Source organism: Schistocerca americana, chromosome 2, assembly GCF_021461395.2.
Source record: "Schistocerca americana isolate TAMUIC-IGC-003095 chromosome 2, iqSchAmer2.1, whole genome shotgun sequence".
NCBI classification, from domain to species: domain Eukaryota; kingdom Metazoa; phylum Arthropoda; class Insecta; order Orthoptera; family Acrididae; genus Schistocerca; species Schistocerca americana.
Genome location: NC_060120.1, coordinates 207,535,249 through 207,551,880, shown reverse-complemented (window position 1 = coordinate 207,551,880; position 16,632 = coordinate 207,535,249). Strand labels below are relative to the sequence as shown.

Genomic DNA, 16,632 nt, shown 5'->3' with positions numbered 1-16,632 from the left:
TAAATTGTATTTCCTTGCATTCACCTTTTGAATGAAAAAATAATAATTTGAAAATTGGTGAACGTGATACGAAAAAATGTTCAGATTTATTAACTTTTCTAAGTAATTTAAAAGAAATTAAGTGATTTAGACCTGAAAAGTAGATGTTTTGTTAAGTTCTGTGTAAGTTCTAGTGAGCTAGCTCACGAGGAACGAATCAGCTAGTGAGCTAGAACTGAGATATAATCTACCAAAACGTCCTACTCTCATTGTGTATAGAAAATCTGACACCCACGCACATTGAACCACATGTGGAATATTTTTAAGCTACACTGAAGCGCCAAAGAAACTGGGAGAGGTATGAGTATTCAAATACAGAGAAATGTAAACAGGCAAAATACGGCGCAGCGGCCGGGAACGCCTTCATAAGACAAAGAGTGTCTGGTGCAGTTGTTAGATCGGTTACTGCTACTACAAAGGCAGGTTACAAAGATTTAAGTGAGTTTGAATGTGGTGTTATAGTCAGCCCAGGAGCGATGGGACGCAGCATTTCCGCGGTAGCGATAAAGTGGGAATTTTCCCGTATGGCCATCACACGTGTGTACCGCGAACATCAGGAATCCAGTAAAACATTAAATCTCCGACATCGCCGCGGCCAGAAAAAGCATTACGCCTTGCCTTGGCCCGATAACACCGAAATTGCACTCTTGAACACTGGTAACATATTGCCTGGTCGGACGAGTCTCGTTTCAAATTGTGTCAAGCGGATAGACGTGTACGGCTATGGAGACAACCTCATGAATCCATGGACCCTGTAGGTTAGCTGGGGACTGTTCAAACCGGTGGAGGCTCTGTAATGGTGTGGGGCGTCTGCAGTTGGAATGATACGGGACCCCTGCTACGTCTAGATACGACACTGGCGGGTGACACGTACGTAAGCATCCTGTCTGATCACTTGCATCCATTCATGTCCATTGTGCATTCCGACGGACTTCGGCAACTCCAGCAGGAGTGTTCCACACCCCACACGTCCAGAATTGCTACAGAGTGGCTCCAGGAACACTCTTCTGAATTTAAACACTGACGCTGGCCACCAAACTCCGCGGACATGAACGTTTTGATCGTAACTGAGACGCCTTGGAACGTGCGCAGAAGAGATCTCCAACCGCTCGCACTCATACGGAATTATGGACAGCCCTGCAGGAATCATGGTGTCATTTCCCTCTATTATGGGAATCGATGATGATGCTGACTAGTTGTTTCTGTTATCGACATTGATTTTGGCAAGATATCAGCCGCAGGGATTCCAAGACTTTCGATAATGTTTTACCTTCAAATTTGAAGTCGATAACAAATGACAAAAGAAATCTTTTTCTTCGTGTTATATAATTGAAGTTTAATAATTTCGGATTTTTGCTTTACTTGTACTGTGAAACCTTGATTGTTACCAAATTTCTTGGTTCTAAGTCAATGGGAAGTACCCTATAGTTTTTGGTGAGTGAGGTTTCGAGTATCAAAATATGTATAATATTTCTTTTGATAGTATTGACTTAGAAGCTTAAATTTTTACACTGCGAAGGGGCCATAGACCTTGAATATGACACGCCAACCTGTTACAGAGAAAGTTTGTCTTAAGGGACGGACAGACAAACAGACGGATGAAAAATGACCAAAAAATATTTTTTCGTGTTATAGTTTTACAAATGAAGCATTTTCAATTTTTTTTGCTTTACAATTGTACTGTGAAACCTTGTTTCTAGCCAAATTTCATGATTGTAGGTCAACGGAAGTATCCTATAGGTCTTGATGAATGAGTTTTGCGAATACGGAAATATGTGACATACATAGCTGTATCTTTTGACTGCATCGATGCTAGAACTGAGATATAATCTACCAAAACGTCCTACTCTCATTGTCTATAGAAAATCTGACACCCACGCACATTGAACCACATGTGGAATATTTTTAAGCTACACTGAAGCGCCAAAGAAACTTACAATTTTTTTACTGTTTAGAGACCACAGCCATCTCTGGCTGCTGAGGCAACACTGGGATCAGCTATGCATAATGGGAGATGGGACTCTGTGGTGTGGGTAATGAGAAGCCTGGGGGCGGGGGGAGGGGGAGGGATAGCAGTGTGGAGTGGGGGACGCTAAAGTGCTACCTGTGGGAGCTCACAGGGACCATGGAGAGCGTGTAGGGCAGCTATGTGCAGGCGGGTGGTTAGACGGAGGGTGGGGTGGGGGGTTAACGGGAAAGGAGACTAATAAAAAGACAGTGGGTACATTGGTGAATAGAGGTCTGTGTAGTGCTGGAACGGAAACAGGCAAGGGACTAGAGAGTAGGACAAAGACTAACGACATACATAGCCAGGAGGGTTACAGGAACGTAGAATATACTGCAGGGAGAGTTCCCACCTGAGCAGTTCAGAAAAGCAGTTGCTGGTGGGAAGGACCGAGGTGGTGCAGGCTGTGAAGCAACCATTGACATGAAGAAAGTTGTGCTGGCAGCATGCTCAGCAATGTGGTGGTCCAGCTGTTTCTTGGCCACAGTTTGTCAGTGGCCGTTCGTGCACACAGACAGCTTGTTAGCAGTCACGCCCACATAAATGCAGCACAGGAATGCAGCTTAGCTTTTGGATCACTTGACTGGTTTCACAGGTAGCCCTGCCTTTGATGGACTGGAGTAGGTGATGGTGGAAGTGTGACGCTACAACGCAGTCCTTGCTATGAATTTTTTCACTTACTTAACGCATGAAACGGTTTGTATACGATGTATTGTCTAGTGTAAATATGTATTGTAAATACTATATTTAAATTATGTACTATTTAACACTGACAAGTCAGGGCATATTTAGTTAACGTTGAAGTCAGAGAGATTGTTTTGTCGTGCCGCTGGGCGCGGGAGCGCGCCAGCGGGCAGTAGTAGCAATGACGCCGTGCTCGGAGTAAGATGTACAGTCGAATGCTGCTATTCTTAGCTATGTTACATCCAACGGCTAGTGTGTGGTCTAAGTACGACGGGAAAGTAATGGTCGGCATATCTGGAAGCATGGCCGGGCAAGTCATTACGGATTAATGGGCATAATGCTGAAGAAACGAGGGCTTAAATGTGAAGAGCACTGTGGGCCCAAGTCGCAACAGTAAAAGCCCACTGCCACATTGTGTCGCCGCCGTGGACTTCCGTCGATCCACCGACAACGAGGGAAGTAAGATCTACGTAATTTTCGTAGGATAAAATTGTAGAGGGCTTGCCAGTGACTGTGCTTTTCTCTGAAGTTGAACAATTAATAAAAAGCATTGTATAATCGAAGTGTCGCATTCCACCCGACAATAACACCAAGTAGGTTCCTTGCAATCCTTACTTATCTTATTGAACCAAGTATGTCACGCCATAATCAAGAGAAAATATGTTAATTATCAAATTATTAGCATAGACGGTGAAGAGTAAATTTCAGACTGTTTTGAACGATTGGTTATCATAGTTAATTGTTGCACTTAATAAGCTTATGCCAACCGTAGTAACTTAATAATAGACTGAAGTAATCAACTTGATTATTAAGATTTATTTCCATGCATATTCAGCTGAAGTGGCCGGCCGGTGTGGCCGAGCGGTTCTAGGCGTTTCAGTCTGGAACCGCGCGACCGCCACGGTCGCAGGTTCGAATCCTGCCTCGGGCATGGTTGTGTGTGATGTCCTTAGGTTAGTTAGGTTTAAGTAGTTCATAAGTTCTAGGGGACTGATGACCTCAGATGTTAAGTCCCATAGTGCTCAGAGCCATTTGAAATATTTTTTCAGCTTAAGTTAGTTCAAGGATATTTCATGAAATTATAAAGCTTATTCCACCTGACAATCGCCAAATTAATGAATTTTTATCATTCAAAACATAGTTACTCAATTATTGGCGATATATTTCATGATCAGTAGATTAAACTGTGCAAAGTACGTAATTTTAAAGACAGAATGACAGTCCATTATTCAAAATCTAGATAGATAATTATCTGTGTTGTCAGCATTGCACTTAGCTGACAAATTAGGAACAAAATAACTATCAAAATACTTATTGAAAGTTAGCCACTAATGTTTAAGTGTAGTTAGATTGTTATGACATTATTTTATATGACTACTGAGCCTGACACAGCACTCACGTAAAAGTTCACGTTCCACCTGCTGCGCTACAAACAGGTAAACTTTTATCTTTGACACAATTATTCACGTACTTAACAGTACTGTCGCTCATCAGTTGAGCTGGCGACCGATTTTTTAATTGCATTTACAACTTAATCATTTCCTTCGGCAAAATTTCCACTGGCAAAATTTATTTCCAATTTATTTCCATTATTTCATCTACCGATCGTTATTGAATGAAATTACTCGTTCAATAACGATCAAGTTATAACGTCTCCTGTTTCCCGCGGAACAATCATTATTTACTTCGGATTCGGATGCCTTATTCCGACACGGGTCAAAGTTCATAAGTCACGGTCATTGTTAACTTGTAATTTCGCAAATCCCGGGAGGCCATGAGGCATAGGGTTGGGAGCAGAATGTGATGTATTCTTTTCTGAAGACAAATCGTTTGCAAGCGTTGTAGTGGAGCGTCGATGTTCACGGATTTTGCCGTTCCTCTCAGGACGTGGAGGAGTTCGTTTCTCCGTACCAGCACAGTGAGGACCAAGTGAGCGACTTCCGCCAGCTGCTGCAGAGCGAGGGCTACCAGGTGCTGCGCTGCGACGTGGCGCCGCAGGTGCTCTTCTTCCCGAGTGAGATGCAGCGCAGAGGTGAGCAGCTCCTTTACCTTTAGTGTCAGCCAGTGTCTCACAAACAACGCTTTACATGCGCCTGGGTGCAGCTAACGCCAAAACCTCCAGCTGTCCGACACTCAGACCTGTACCGATCGTTGTATGTCGATAGTGTGTCAACCAAAGCTACGATTTAGTTTGTACTATGTGCTGGCGTCCAGTAGAACGACGTAAACGTTAATTAAAAGCTACATGAGAACTATGGAGCGCACATAAAGCATTACGATCGGTAACTATCAGGTATAGTTTCCGTAGGGAAGTTGGTAGAGCAATAGATCGTTGTACTAAGCATACTGGGTTTAAAACCCAATGACTGCAATTTTTCTTTACTATATTACGAGTGAAAGTGTTATATGATACTACGTCATGTTTATAGAACTGTGCACTTGGCAGTCTGTTTTCGCTTCGTTTCATTGAAAGCACATAGTAAACCCACAGAGTACATTTGCAATTTCACAGAATATACAACCAGCACAAAAAGGAAGAAACAGTTGCATCACATGTGCAGAAGTAATAATAATAATAATGGTCACAATAATAAAGTAATAGCAGTAATAATAAAGAGCGTGATCCATTCAGGAATTAAGACGTCACAGTACTTGCTGCTTAAGAAGAAGTGTATGAAGAAAATTACTTTTGTTTACCAAGCACATTTGATAAGAGCTTACATTTGTGCATCCATCCTGAAGATTGCCGAATGAAAGATTGTGTCTGAAACAGAACTTTGTCGAAGTTTTAAAGCCATTACACAGGTGACGGCGAGAATTATGGAAATGTGGAGAACCAAACTGACTGTATGTGACGGGCTGCAGCTTAAGAAGATTTTTCCGTTCTTGCTGACTAATCTCTTCCGAAGAATCTAGAGCACCATCAGACATTTTACGCTTCATATGCTTGTACACTCTGAAGAAATGAAGATCGGACGGTTGATAAATGAAGATTGTGCATGCTGGAATTACGTGAATTGCGATTTTCTTTCCTGGTAGGTTATTTTGAACGTGCTTGCCACGATGAACACTAATGTCTTCGTGGGGTCCATACGAATCCAGTATTAGCAGAAGTTTCTCCCATATAAATTTCACGCTTAAACACTTAAAAAGATTTTTAATCAGAGGGGTGCTGTGGGGCGGCGGGTGGAAATTATTTGTTTTATAAATGCAATGTAGAATGTAGAAATTATTGCAGTGTTCCCGGCCGTTTTAACCATATGTGGAATTTATGTATATATTTATATATAATGTTTTGTGATGTAGAAACACTGCATTTCCCTGCTGTTTGACCATATGTGGGGCTGCGGATGGAATTACGTTGTTTAAAATGTTCCTATTATTAATGCTGTTGTTTTGCCGTTCTCAACACTGGCTCTCTAACTACAATTTTGGCAACCAGAAAGTGATTAGCAAAACGTGAAGCCTGTAATTAGAATTCCTAGTGCCCACTTCATCTGGGAAATACACTTATAGCTACAGCTTATAGCTCTGAGGAATTAGGAGATTGTCTGGGATTCATAATCAAAAACGATCGTGAAAAAAAAAAAACGTTCTCTATATTCTGAAAGTCACAGATGAAAAAAAAAAAAAAAAAAAAAATCCACACAATCTGACAAACCGAGCAGTTCAGAGACTAATGCGCTGATGCAACTATAACTGTCCAAATTAAATGTTTAAGTGAATGCTTGCCATAATTTTATGATTAGGTTCATGAAACGCCACGCTAAACAATGGTAGAATGTCTGTCCCGCGGCGGCACGTGAAAATACGACATACGCAAACTGAAGATAGATCATTAAAGTCATCCCAGAAATAACACTTCACTCGAAAATGATTTCATGGTTACGCGTATCCCAGGTAACTTAATACGGCATCCGAGGCGGTTTATAGCAATGATACCGACGCGACGCGACTGCCGACACAGATGGTGTGCTATTCAGCGTCTGGAGAGAACTGGGGCCTTGCTTCCTCGCGTGGATCTGCACGGAGATAACTTGTCCTCCGATGTGTGATGGAGTTCGCAGCAGTTACTGCTTTGCCTCCCATGCATGCCGATGTAATGCGTCTTCACATGTAGATTGTCTTCTTGGGTGTCTCCTCCGCACAGTTCTGCAGCGAGCAGGTGTGGCCAGCGGGTGGTGACGCTGCGCGGCAGTTTGCGGCCCAGCGTCCGCATTTGGGCGTTGTGTGACCGGCCTGCACGTTCGTAAAAGGTGCGGGCGGTCGCCTGGAAGAGGTCACGGAGCAGAGGTACTTCCGGGATGTCGTGAAGATAAGCGGTGGGGAAATCGTAAGGCAGGTGTAAGGCCAGCCGAAGGATGCGATTCTGCAGTGTCTCCAGCTTCTTCAGGTTTGTGTCGGCGGCGTTCCCTCAGACGACGGCGGCGTATTGGAGTACAGGGCGGAGCAGCGCCTTGTAGAGAGTGATGCCCAGCCGCGGTGGTAGTTGGGAGCCGGGGTTCAGCACCGGGTACAGGTTGTGGAGCCTGTTCCGCACTTTGGTCTTCACTTCGCGGATGTGCGGAACCCACGTGAGTCGGCGGTCGATGGTGACGCCGAGGTAACGCGCCGTTGGACGCCACGGGACAGGGCTGCCACCGACGGTGAGCGGTTGCAGACCTGCAGGAACGAGTCGCCTGGTGACGATCAGGAACTGCGTCTTGGCCCCATTGAATTGTAGACGCCACTTGACGGCCCAGGCTGCCAGGGTGTCAACGGCGAGCTGCAGACGTCGGCGCATGACGGCGGCAATGAGGCTCCTCGTATATAGAGCCGTGTCATCCGCGTACAGGGCGAGCCGCACACGGTCGATCTTCGGCGCATCAGAAGTGTACAGCGAGTACAGGAGTGGCCCCAACACCGAGCCCTGTGGCACACCGGCATTGGCGGACAGAGGACAAGCCATGCGCGGCCCGCACATGGAAAGTCCTATCGGCAAGATAGGAACGGATGAGACGGACGTGCGACGTCGGGACCCTAAGTTCAAAAAGTTTGAATAAGAGGCCGCAGTGCCACACACTGTCGAAAGCACGCGACACGTCCAGGAACACCGCGCCGAAGAACTCGCGATGCTCGAGGGCAACGAACGCATCTTCCACTAGCCGAAGGAGTTGGTGAACTGCCGAGTGGCCCCTGCGAAAGCCGAACTGCTCTTCGGGCAGGAGGCCTGCAGCCGCCTGATGTACACCCTTTCAAAGACCTTGGAGACGGCCGGCAGTAAACTAATAGGTCTGTAGTTCGCAGGCTGACGCAGATCCTTCCCCATCTTCGGAATCGCCACGATCTCTGCGTGCTTCCAGGACTGAGGCAAACTGCAGGACCGGAGGATTACATTAAAGACGTCGGCGAGATGAGTGACAGCCACCGGCAGCAACTTCTGGAGTAGGGCGTTGGAAACTTCGTCTGGGCCCGCAGCTTTCCTGGGGTTCAGGGCACGCAGGATGGACGACACCTCCTCCGCCGTCGACTCTTCAATGACGTCATCGTCGTCGCGTGCCTCCAAGTAGCGTGGGAGCCGGTCAGCAACCAGGTCGTCGTGGACAGCGTCGGTGGGGTCTTCGATCGGCGTAAACGCAGCCTCAAAGACGTCTGCGAGGGCATCAGCCTTCGAAGCTGGTTCGCAGACAGCCTGACCATGGACCAGCAGCGGAGGGATACGTTGCGTGCGGCGTAGGAAACGCTTCGTCGTCTGCCAGGCCGTGCCGTCGTCAAGACAGAGGGTGGCGACCTTGTTATTCCAGTCGCAATTGCGATGGTTGTCAATGGCAGCCCGAATGTCCCGACGCATCCTGTTGAGGAGGCGCTTGGTGTCGGCAGTTCTTGTCCTCTGCCACTCCCGGTATACCCGGTTCTTCGCAGTGATGGCCGCAAGGATGTCCGGCGGCAGCTGTCGGGAGTAGTCAGGCGGATTGCGAGGTCGGGGCGGCGTTGCTGTAGTGGCAGCGTCGATCGTGGTGGCCGCGAAGTGCAGAAGTTCTGCGTCCGCTCCAGCTTACGCAGGGGGCGGCGCGGCGGCGGGTGAGTCCGTCACGGCTGCTTGAAACCTGTCCCAGTCGATGCCAGCGAGTGAGATGCCTCTCCTGGCCTGTTGGAGGGCGTCTAGGTCGATATCAAAAACCACTGGGACATGATCAGAAGACAGCGCCGTCCTCGTCGTGGCGGTGATCCGATGAGGGATGCCCTTGACGACCGCTATGTCGATTACATCCGGGAGGCCACGGGCAGGGAAGATTGTCGGATCGTACGGCCCCACCACAAGCGCATGGTGACGTTCCACTACCCGGAGCAAGCAGCGGCCACCGGCATTGGTGATCCTGGAGTTCCAGGAGACATGTTTACTATTGAAGTCCCCGACGACGAACACCTGCCCCCTCAAGGAGAGCAGAACATCGATGTCAGCAGGGTCCAGTGGACGAGACGGCGGTCGATAGGCAGCGACGAACGTGATGGCGCCCGCCGAGGTGTGAACGACGACACCAGTGACCTCCAGCGTTGCCAGTGGCGGAAGTTGTGTCACATGGTGACGAATGCCATTGCGGACGTAAACGGCTGTCCCACCACCCGCCGTCAGTCGACCTGTGCGATAGCTGGAGTAGTTGGCCGCCCTGACGTCGACCCCAGGCTTCAGGTGGGACGCATGATCAAATCGGCTCTCCCAACTAGCCGCTGGGCTAGTAAAGCACCACTTTAAGTTACTGAATAAATCATAGCTTCTTTTGCTGATGGCAGATGAAGCTCTCAATTTAAATGCGCATTCAGCACACAGATAAGTAATCATAATAACAGTCTGACGTGGCTAAGTAAAATATTTTGGGCGAGAGAATTAATTTAATTACATTACACGCAGTAGACGAGCTGTGAACTTGCCCTTCGGAGATACGCTACCGCTATAGTTTTATAGTTATTCAATTGAAACTTCTCACATCCTTATGATTATAGCGGATCTCCCTTCTACTTAAATTTAAAAATCCTAGCCTTATTTATTCGCCTACTTAATCAATCTTGCTTCCTTATTTTTTAAGACAAAAACCAGAAATCATGAATTTCCACTAAAATTTTAATTTGTGAAATCCAAAGTACTGTTTCTATTAAATTATTATGAAAAAGGAATCTAAATATAAATTTTTAAATCTCTAGCTCTTTTCTGTTGCGCCAATGATTTTTACAGAAAAACATCCAAATTTCGAAAATGGTTAAAGTTATTGAACTGACATTCAACACATATTGATTTAGTATTACTCCTGACATGCTAGAACCGTTTCAGGTTATTTACTTGATTTTTAAAGTACTGCGCAACATTTATGGTGTCAGATCTAGTTACAGCGGACTGGCTGGCACGCAATGGAAAGACTGAGTAGGCTGCTTCCCTACAGTGCGATCCCGGGACCTATGGTAAGACGACCTCACACTATACCAACACACCCCGAGATCCACAAAACAATCGCTCACAGATACGCTTTTCCAGTGCTCCGTAGTGTTACTTTTAATTACCGTTTACGCATCTTCCACCAGATGACAGCAAGTAGCTCGAACTAAATCGGTGTTTTGGTTGATGCTCTATCGACATACAATATGTGGTACCGATCTAAGTGTGTGACATCTTGGAGGTTTAGGTGAAAGCAGCAAAAGTTTGCCCAAACTATAAATCAAATGCCTTTACAGACCCCCTGTCTCTCTAGTCGCTTATCGCTTATCTAGTGTGCATTCCTTGCTCAGTATGTGTGCAGGTTAAACATTAGAATGTTATTCCTGATGAACCCCTCGATGTGATGTTATAACTACCCGGACTTGGTAGACTGGCCTCAGGGAATATGAAGATACTTGCCCTGCAGCTGCTGTGGAGAAATTTTCTCTCACAGCAAGATTGTCCTCAGTTGAGGTGGAGATGAGGTGTCCTCGGGGTTCTGTGGAGAAAATTATTCTCGCATCAGTTCCGGACAATGTCTCGTCAGCCCGGCAGTGTTGTTGGTGGCCCAGTTCCAGGACGAGCTGGTTGCAGGTTTGACCCAACTTCTCGTAGAACGAGCCATAGGAGCAGATGTGGAGAGTGTTTCATAGTGTCGTTGTTGGTTGGTTTTCTTGTCATAGGGAGAGACTTCAATTTAAATTAGATATTGAGTGCCAGTTGTCCTCCCTCCATTAGGGGTAAACAACATAACTCACAGAGAGGAATGGTGTGATTGTGGGAGGGGGGGGGATAAGATTTAATGTCTGCAGAATTAAAGTCTGCTGCAAGTCAAGACACAGTTATCAAAACACATGGTCATTTAAACATTGTTGTCGGCATCGTGTTGTCGTTGTGCCTTCTCGGGGATTCTGACCTACGCGTACTGTAGCTTATAGCAGACTGACTGCCTTACCTATTTCATTTTTGGATGTGCTGGTTCTTGTTGTTCTCTTCGCTTAGGTCATCTTGTTGCACCTCTTGCTTGTTTTTCTTGCTGTTGCTGCGTGTGGTGCTCGTAAATAATGAAGCAGAAGGTCCGACCGCCCCGTAGTCGTTCGCCGGTGCACCTGGTTGCTCAGGCTACTGACGAGACAGTTTTCCGAGTTACGCGCTAACGCGCAAAATTTCCTCGCAAATTGCCCGAACCGATCTCTTAGCATCGGAATTCAGGCAATCATGTGAAGCTGTCCGCCAGTATTTATTAGTTCAGACATTTAGGACAATATTCAACAATTCTGTAAAACATCTTGTTCAGTACAATTACTAAAATCTTTAAATAAATTCTTGTAGCACATCGAGTCATTCCAAAATTGTCAGACATGCTCCCAAATCTCCACTATGGCCTCCAATTAAACAAATGCGAGCAAATTCTGACCGCCGTTATATATGGTGTACTGCAAAGATGCAGATTGAACCTTCAATAGCATTCAGTTCCCTTACTCTAATACGGTAAGTAATCCATCAGCAACAAAAGGAAGGCAGGTTAACATTTAGATGGGCACTTTGAAAACGAACATGTATTAATACCACGGAAAGTAGTAACTACTGCAACCTACATCCTTCTGAATCTGCTTAGGGTATTCATCTCTTGGTCTCCCTATGATTTTAATCCTCCTTGGACTGTTGGATGGAGGAGGTGGACAGAGGGAGGTGGAGAAAAGACAGACAGAGAATAAGGAAGAGGAAGATGACAGAGAGAGATTAGGAAGGCAGAGATGAACCAGTAGAGGAATGGAACAAATACATACCAGGGAAATGCTGGGTACTCATCATTTAAATATAAATACAGTTGCTGTTATTAGTCAATTAATCGTTTGCTGACACACAAGACAACAACACTTCGTCATGCAATTACAGTGTCACAACTCGGGGGTCGCTGAGGGTGGCAGTGGTCTTGGAAAGAGAACAGTCGACACGAAGTGTTCGAATGGTGCCAACTTCTAACGATGAAAAATTTTTTCTTTTTTTTTGGGGGGGGGGGGGGGGGGGAGGGCGGCATCCAACTCATCATGCCCTTTCTACAGCTAGTCTATTGGAGGTGTGGTGTAACGTGTAGGTTACTGATTAATAATAATATCAGTACATATGAGGCCTCAGGTGCCACCTGTGAAGGAAACGATTCCTGGAGATTGACTATGACTGTGAATCTGTAATCAGAAAAGGTTTAAAGAAAAACTACATGAAGTAAATTAGTATTGTGTAAACCCCACGAACCCGTTTTACTTCCGGAAACTTCAAAAGCACACCTCTATATGAGATGTTTCCCAACCCTGTTAAAATTATGATAATAAAATCCTTTGATATTGGAAAACATTAAAACAATCTGAAGTTAATTTGATAAATAATGACACAGTGTACTGTAGCTTTGTTTACCAGTAACAGTTAAACCCATATAAATAGGCATCTAAACATGAATGAATGGAAATATTACAATAAGATCGCATACAATAACAGTTGTCAGATTCAAAGTTTCCTCTGTAACAGTTAAACCCAGATCAATATGCATCTAAACATGAATGAATGGAAATATAAATTAAGATCGCGTACTACGACAGTTGTCAGATTCAAAGTTTCTTCTAATACGCTAACTTGAACCAATGGCGAATAAGCTACATCTTTGTAATTGGTCGGTGTAAATACCTTCAATGGCAGATGCCTCAACTTACACGTCTGGCCACATTTCGCCAGTGCAACACATAAATTCTCCTGTCTAAATTACTGCATATACACATCGAAGTACACCCTTCCAAAAGACACATACAACGTATGCAACGACTAGTACAAATACACTGAAAAGCAAAACCAAATAGATGATGGGAGTAACTGCTGTTCGTGATCGCGTCAACAATCACTGAAGGTGAACAATCTTTACAATACACTACTTTTATTTACAGACATTAATCAATTACAGAGCATGAAGCAATTAAATTGCTTACAATTGTGTTTCTCGAAGAGGGGAATGTTTTTTGAGTCTTATCTTTTCTGGGTCGGCGTGCTGTGGCGACGGCGGTGTAAGCAGTGTGAAGTTGCTGATATGACTATTGTAAGTTCATCCAGTCATGTCCCTGGCATTAAAATATCCTCGTTCTTTTCATGCTGTTTTGGCTGGCAGTGGTAATAAGTGACGTAGCATCCATTTGTCGTAGGCTGGAACAAAGTAACTGCTGATTTACCGCCTGAAGGTCGTATTAGTTCACCTGCAACTTTCACAGGGGATAGTTTGGCACAGTCCACATCGTGTTTAAATTAACCTTCCACTTTCTATACTTTACCAGTTGCGAAGCTAAACAGTCCATCTACCGTTAATTTTCATGGTTCATAATAACACTTTTCTCACGAAAACAGTCACTAATATAGCAAAACAGTTCACAGTTTCCACAATGGCAGTTAGTGTTTTAGCACATGTCATATATCGTAGTCAAGAAAATGCGCAATATTAAATTCACAATTTATGTAATGCTGCTCAATTCTAAACCGACGACTATACTGTCTGTTCACGAGTGCATTGTCACAGCCACAGGCATCGTTCTGCAAAACCAACAGCGTTTGCATAATACAACGTCCGTTTAGAACATCTACCATAAAGTCAGATTTGAAACCGGTATAACACAAGAATGTCCGGTATAGGCACACACACTTCATGTGCTACACTATATAACCAAATGAAAAATATTCTACGTCATCAGAAACATATCTATGGAGTACAAGGTAGTAAAAGAAAGAAAAAAATATATATATCGTTATTAGTCATGGCATCACACACCCCACAATGCCAATATTGGCTCTTCTACAGAAAAGTATGACGACCACTAAATCAGAATTAACTACCGCCCAACAATGTAAGTATTGGCTCTTAAACAGGAATGTTTGCGATCACTCATCTAGAATTAAGTACAGGAAAAATCTTTAGGAAATGTAATTCATTCACGAAGCGAGTACCTTACAAAACACTCTTAAGGCTTACTCGTGAGTTCTGCTCATCAGTCTAAGATCCTTACCAAGTTGGGTTAACAGACGAGATAGAGCCAGTAAGGAGCAGCGCGTTAAGTAGACGCGAGAGCATTGCAGAAATGCTAAACAAACGCCAGTGGCAGACACTGCAGGAAAGCCGTTGTTTATTTATTCCATGGTGCTAAAATTCCAAAATGAATTGCATCTGCCCTTTGGATATTCCGTGGAATTTGTATTTTAGACTTCATTGTTATTACTCTTTGAACATGGTTATGGTCTCGTTAAAATAAGTGTACCTTTCCAATTATATGGCCGTGTTTGGTTCAGTCTATAGTGCATGCATGTAATATCAACAGGTCCGTTATGGCAAAGGCCTCGTTACTCTTGTTGTTATTGTTGTGATCTTCAATCTGATGGCAGGTTTGATGCAGTTCCCCACACTAGCCAATGTTGTGCAAGCCTTTTCATCTCGGCGTGATTACTACAATCTATGAACCTGCATTCTCTACTGAATGCTTGGGCTCTGAAAATGTTACTCTCCCATAAGTAATTACCAGACTAACTATTCACTAATACTGCAGGACGTCTCATATTAACTGATCCGCTCTTTTGGTCGAGTTGCACCATTAACTTTTTTTCCCTCAGTTCTGTTCAATACCTCCCCTTTAGTTATACCTATCAAACCTGCAGCATTCTTCTGTAGCACCAGATATCAAATGATCTTATTCTCTTGTTGCCTCTACTCTTTATTGTCCAAGTTTCATTTCCATACGGGGCTACACTCCATAAGAAGTTCTTCAGGAGGGACTTCCTAGCATTTAAATTTGTACGATGTTAAAAAATTACTCCTTCTGAAAAACGCTTATCATGGTATTGCCATTCTGCATTTTATATCGTCTCTGCTTCAGTCATCATCAGTTATTTTGCTGCCTGAGTAACAAAACTCATCAGTTTTTTGAGAGCCTTATTTTATAAATCTGGTTCTATCAACAACATAAGTTTGGATAGGCTTATCAAGAACAAAAGACAAAACAACTCCGTTAACATCTATCTGAAGCATTGTATTTACCACAGTATTCACATTCTCCCATCTCTCATCGAGCAAAAGTTACTCCATATCTTCAGAATTCAACATGTCTACCTGTTCATAGCTATTCTCTGTCATTTTTCCAGCATCGAAATCGGCTACGTATGGAAGTGTCAGTCCCGTGTTGGTGGGCTCTCCACATGCACTTTATTCCGTGGATCAGCTGACTGCAGCTCTGCAGTGCTCAGACCTTAGTTCCTATCACTCCAGTGGCCATCCCTGGTATATTCCCTGCTACCTCTATTGTTAATAAAGCGTCTACCATTCGAACCGTCTCTACCTGTCCTATCATCATGATTCTCGATGCTACCACTTCCCATTACCACATCTATATCGTCGTCAATATATTGCTCGCGGTCGTAATTTCTAATCCCTTGTAGACTTCAATCAAGATACACAGACTGATTATTACTCCTTCCAGGAGCATTCTCATCACTATTATCATATTCCAACATCTGTAATAAACTCTGACAACCTAAGTCATCTTTCACTCAAGCAGCTAAAATAATTTGATGTAAATGTGACAAAAGTTTCATTACACAGATACGAATCGACGTAGCAAGACTATAAGGACTGTATAAGAATTGATTTTTCAATAACATATGTTCAAATAATCAAGCAGGATTGTATAAACCACAATTGGAAAAATTTTACATCATTACAAGACCGTGTTTAAGTCAGTGTTGTGCTGCCTCAGACCAATAAGCAGGCAGGCACATAGGCCTAAACACCTTATAGGATTAACAATTTCTAGTCAATATATGTATCTGCACAGCATATTCACTTTCCAAGTAACCGTACACAAATTCAGTCTTGCAGCCAGCAGGGAGACTAGGCAGAAGTATAAAATCAAATTGCTCCAACAAACATGAGGATGAATGACAATTGCTGTATGCCTGACAGGTAAGGATTTACTATAAGCGAATTCAGACACACCCTCAGAAATCTCATTCTCTTGATAAAGCTCTCTATGACTACTCTGGGTTCTCCAACTCCGTAATGGCACAAAGGATCTGGTTCGTCTTCATGATCTGAATCCATGTCACAGTGCAGTACGTGATCCCTACTGTAACAGCGACATCCAGTACCTTCACTTAAATTAATATTTTCAAAGCACAGTATATAGTAATTAGTTACCCAGAAAACAACACATGCATTGGGTAACACAACAAGTCAAGCTAAAATACTTGGTCTCTTACTAATGAGTACTATAACATTCACATCTACATCTACAGGATTACTCTGCAATTCACAATTACGTGCCTGGCAGAGGATTCATGGAAACCCCTTGAAGCTACTTTTCTACAGTTCTACTCTCAAACAGCGCGCGGGAAAAACGAACACTTAAATCTTTCTGTGCGAGCACTGATTTCTCTT

At 44.1% G+C, this 16,632-nt stretch overlaps 1 protein-coding gene across 1 annotated transcript in view; it reads left to right on the top strand.

Moving 5' to 3' along the window:
• LOC124590275 (juvenile hormone acid O-methyltransferase-like) overlaps positions 1 to 16,632 on the top strand; it is a 41,822-nt gene that overhangs the window by 10,135 nt on the left and 15,055 nt on the right. Inside the window, exon 2 of the mRNA XM_047131637.1 lies at positions 4,613 to 4,760. Within this exon, the coding sequence (XP_046987593.1) occupies positions 4,613 to 4,760 (148 nt within the window). The remainder of the gene's footprint in view (positions 1 to 4,612; positions 4,761 to 16,632) is intronic.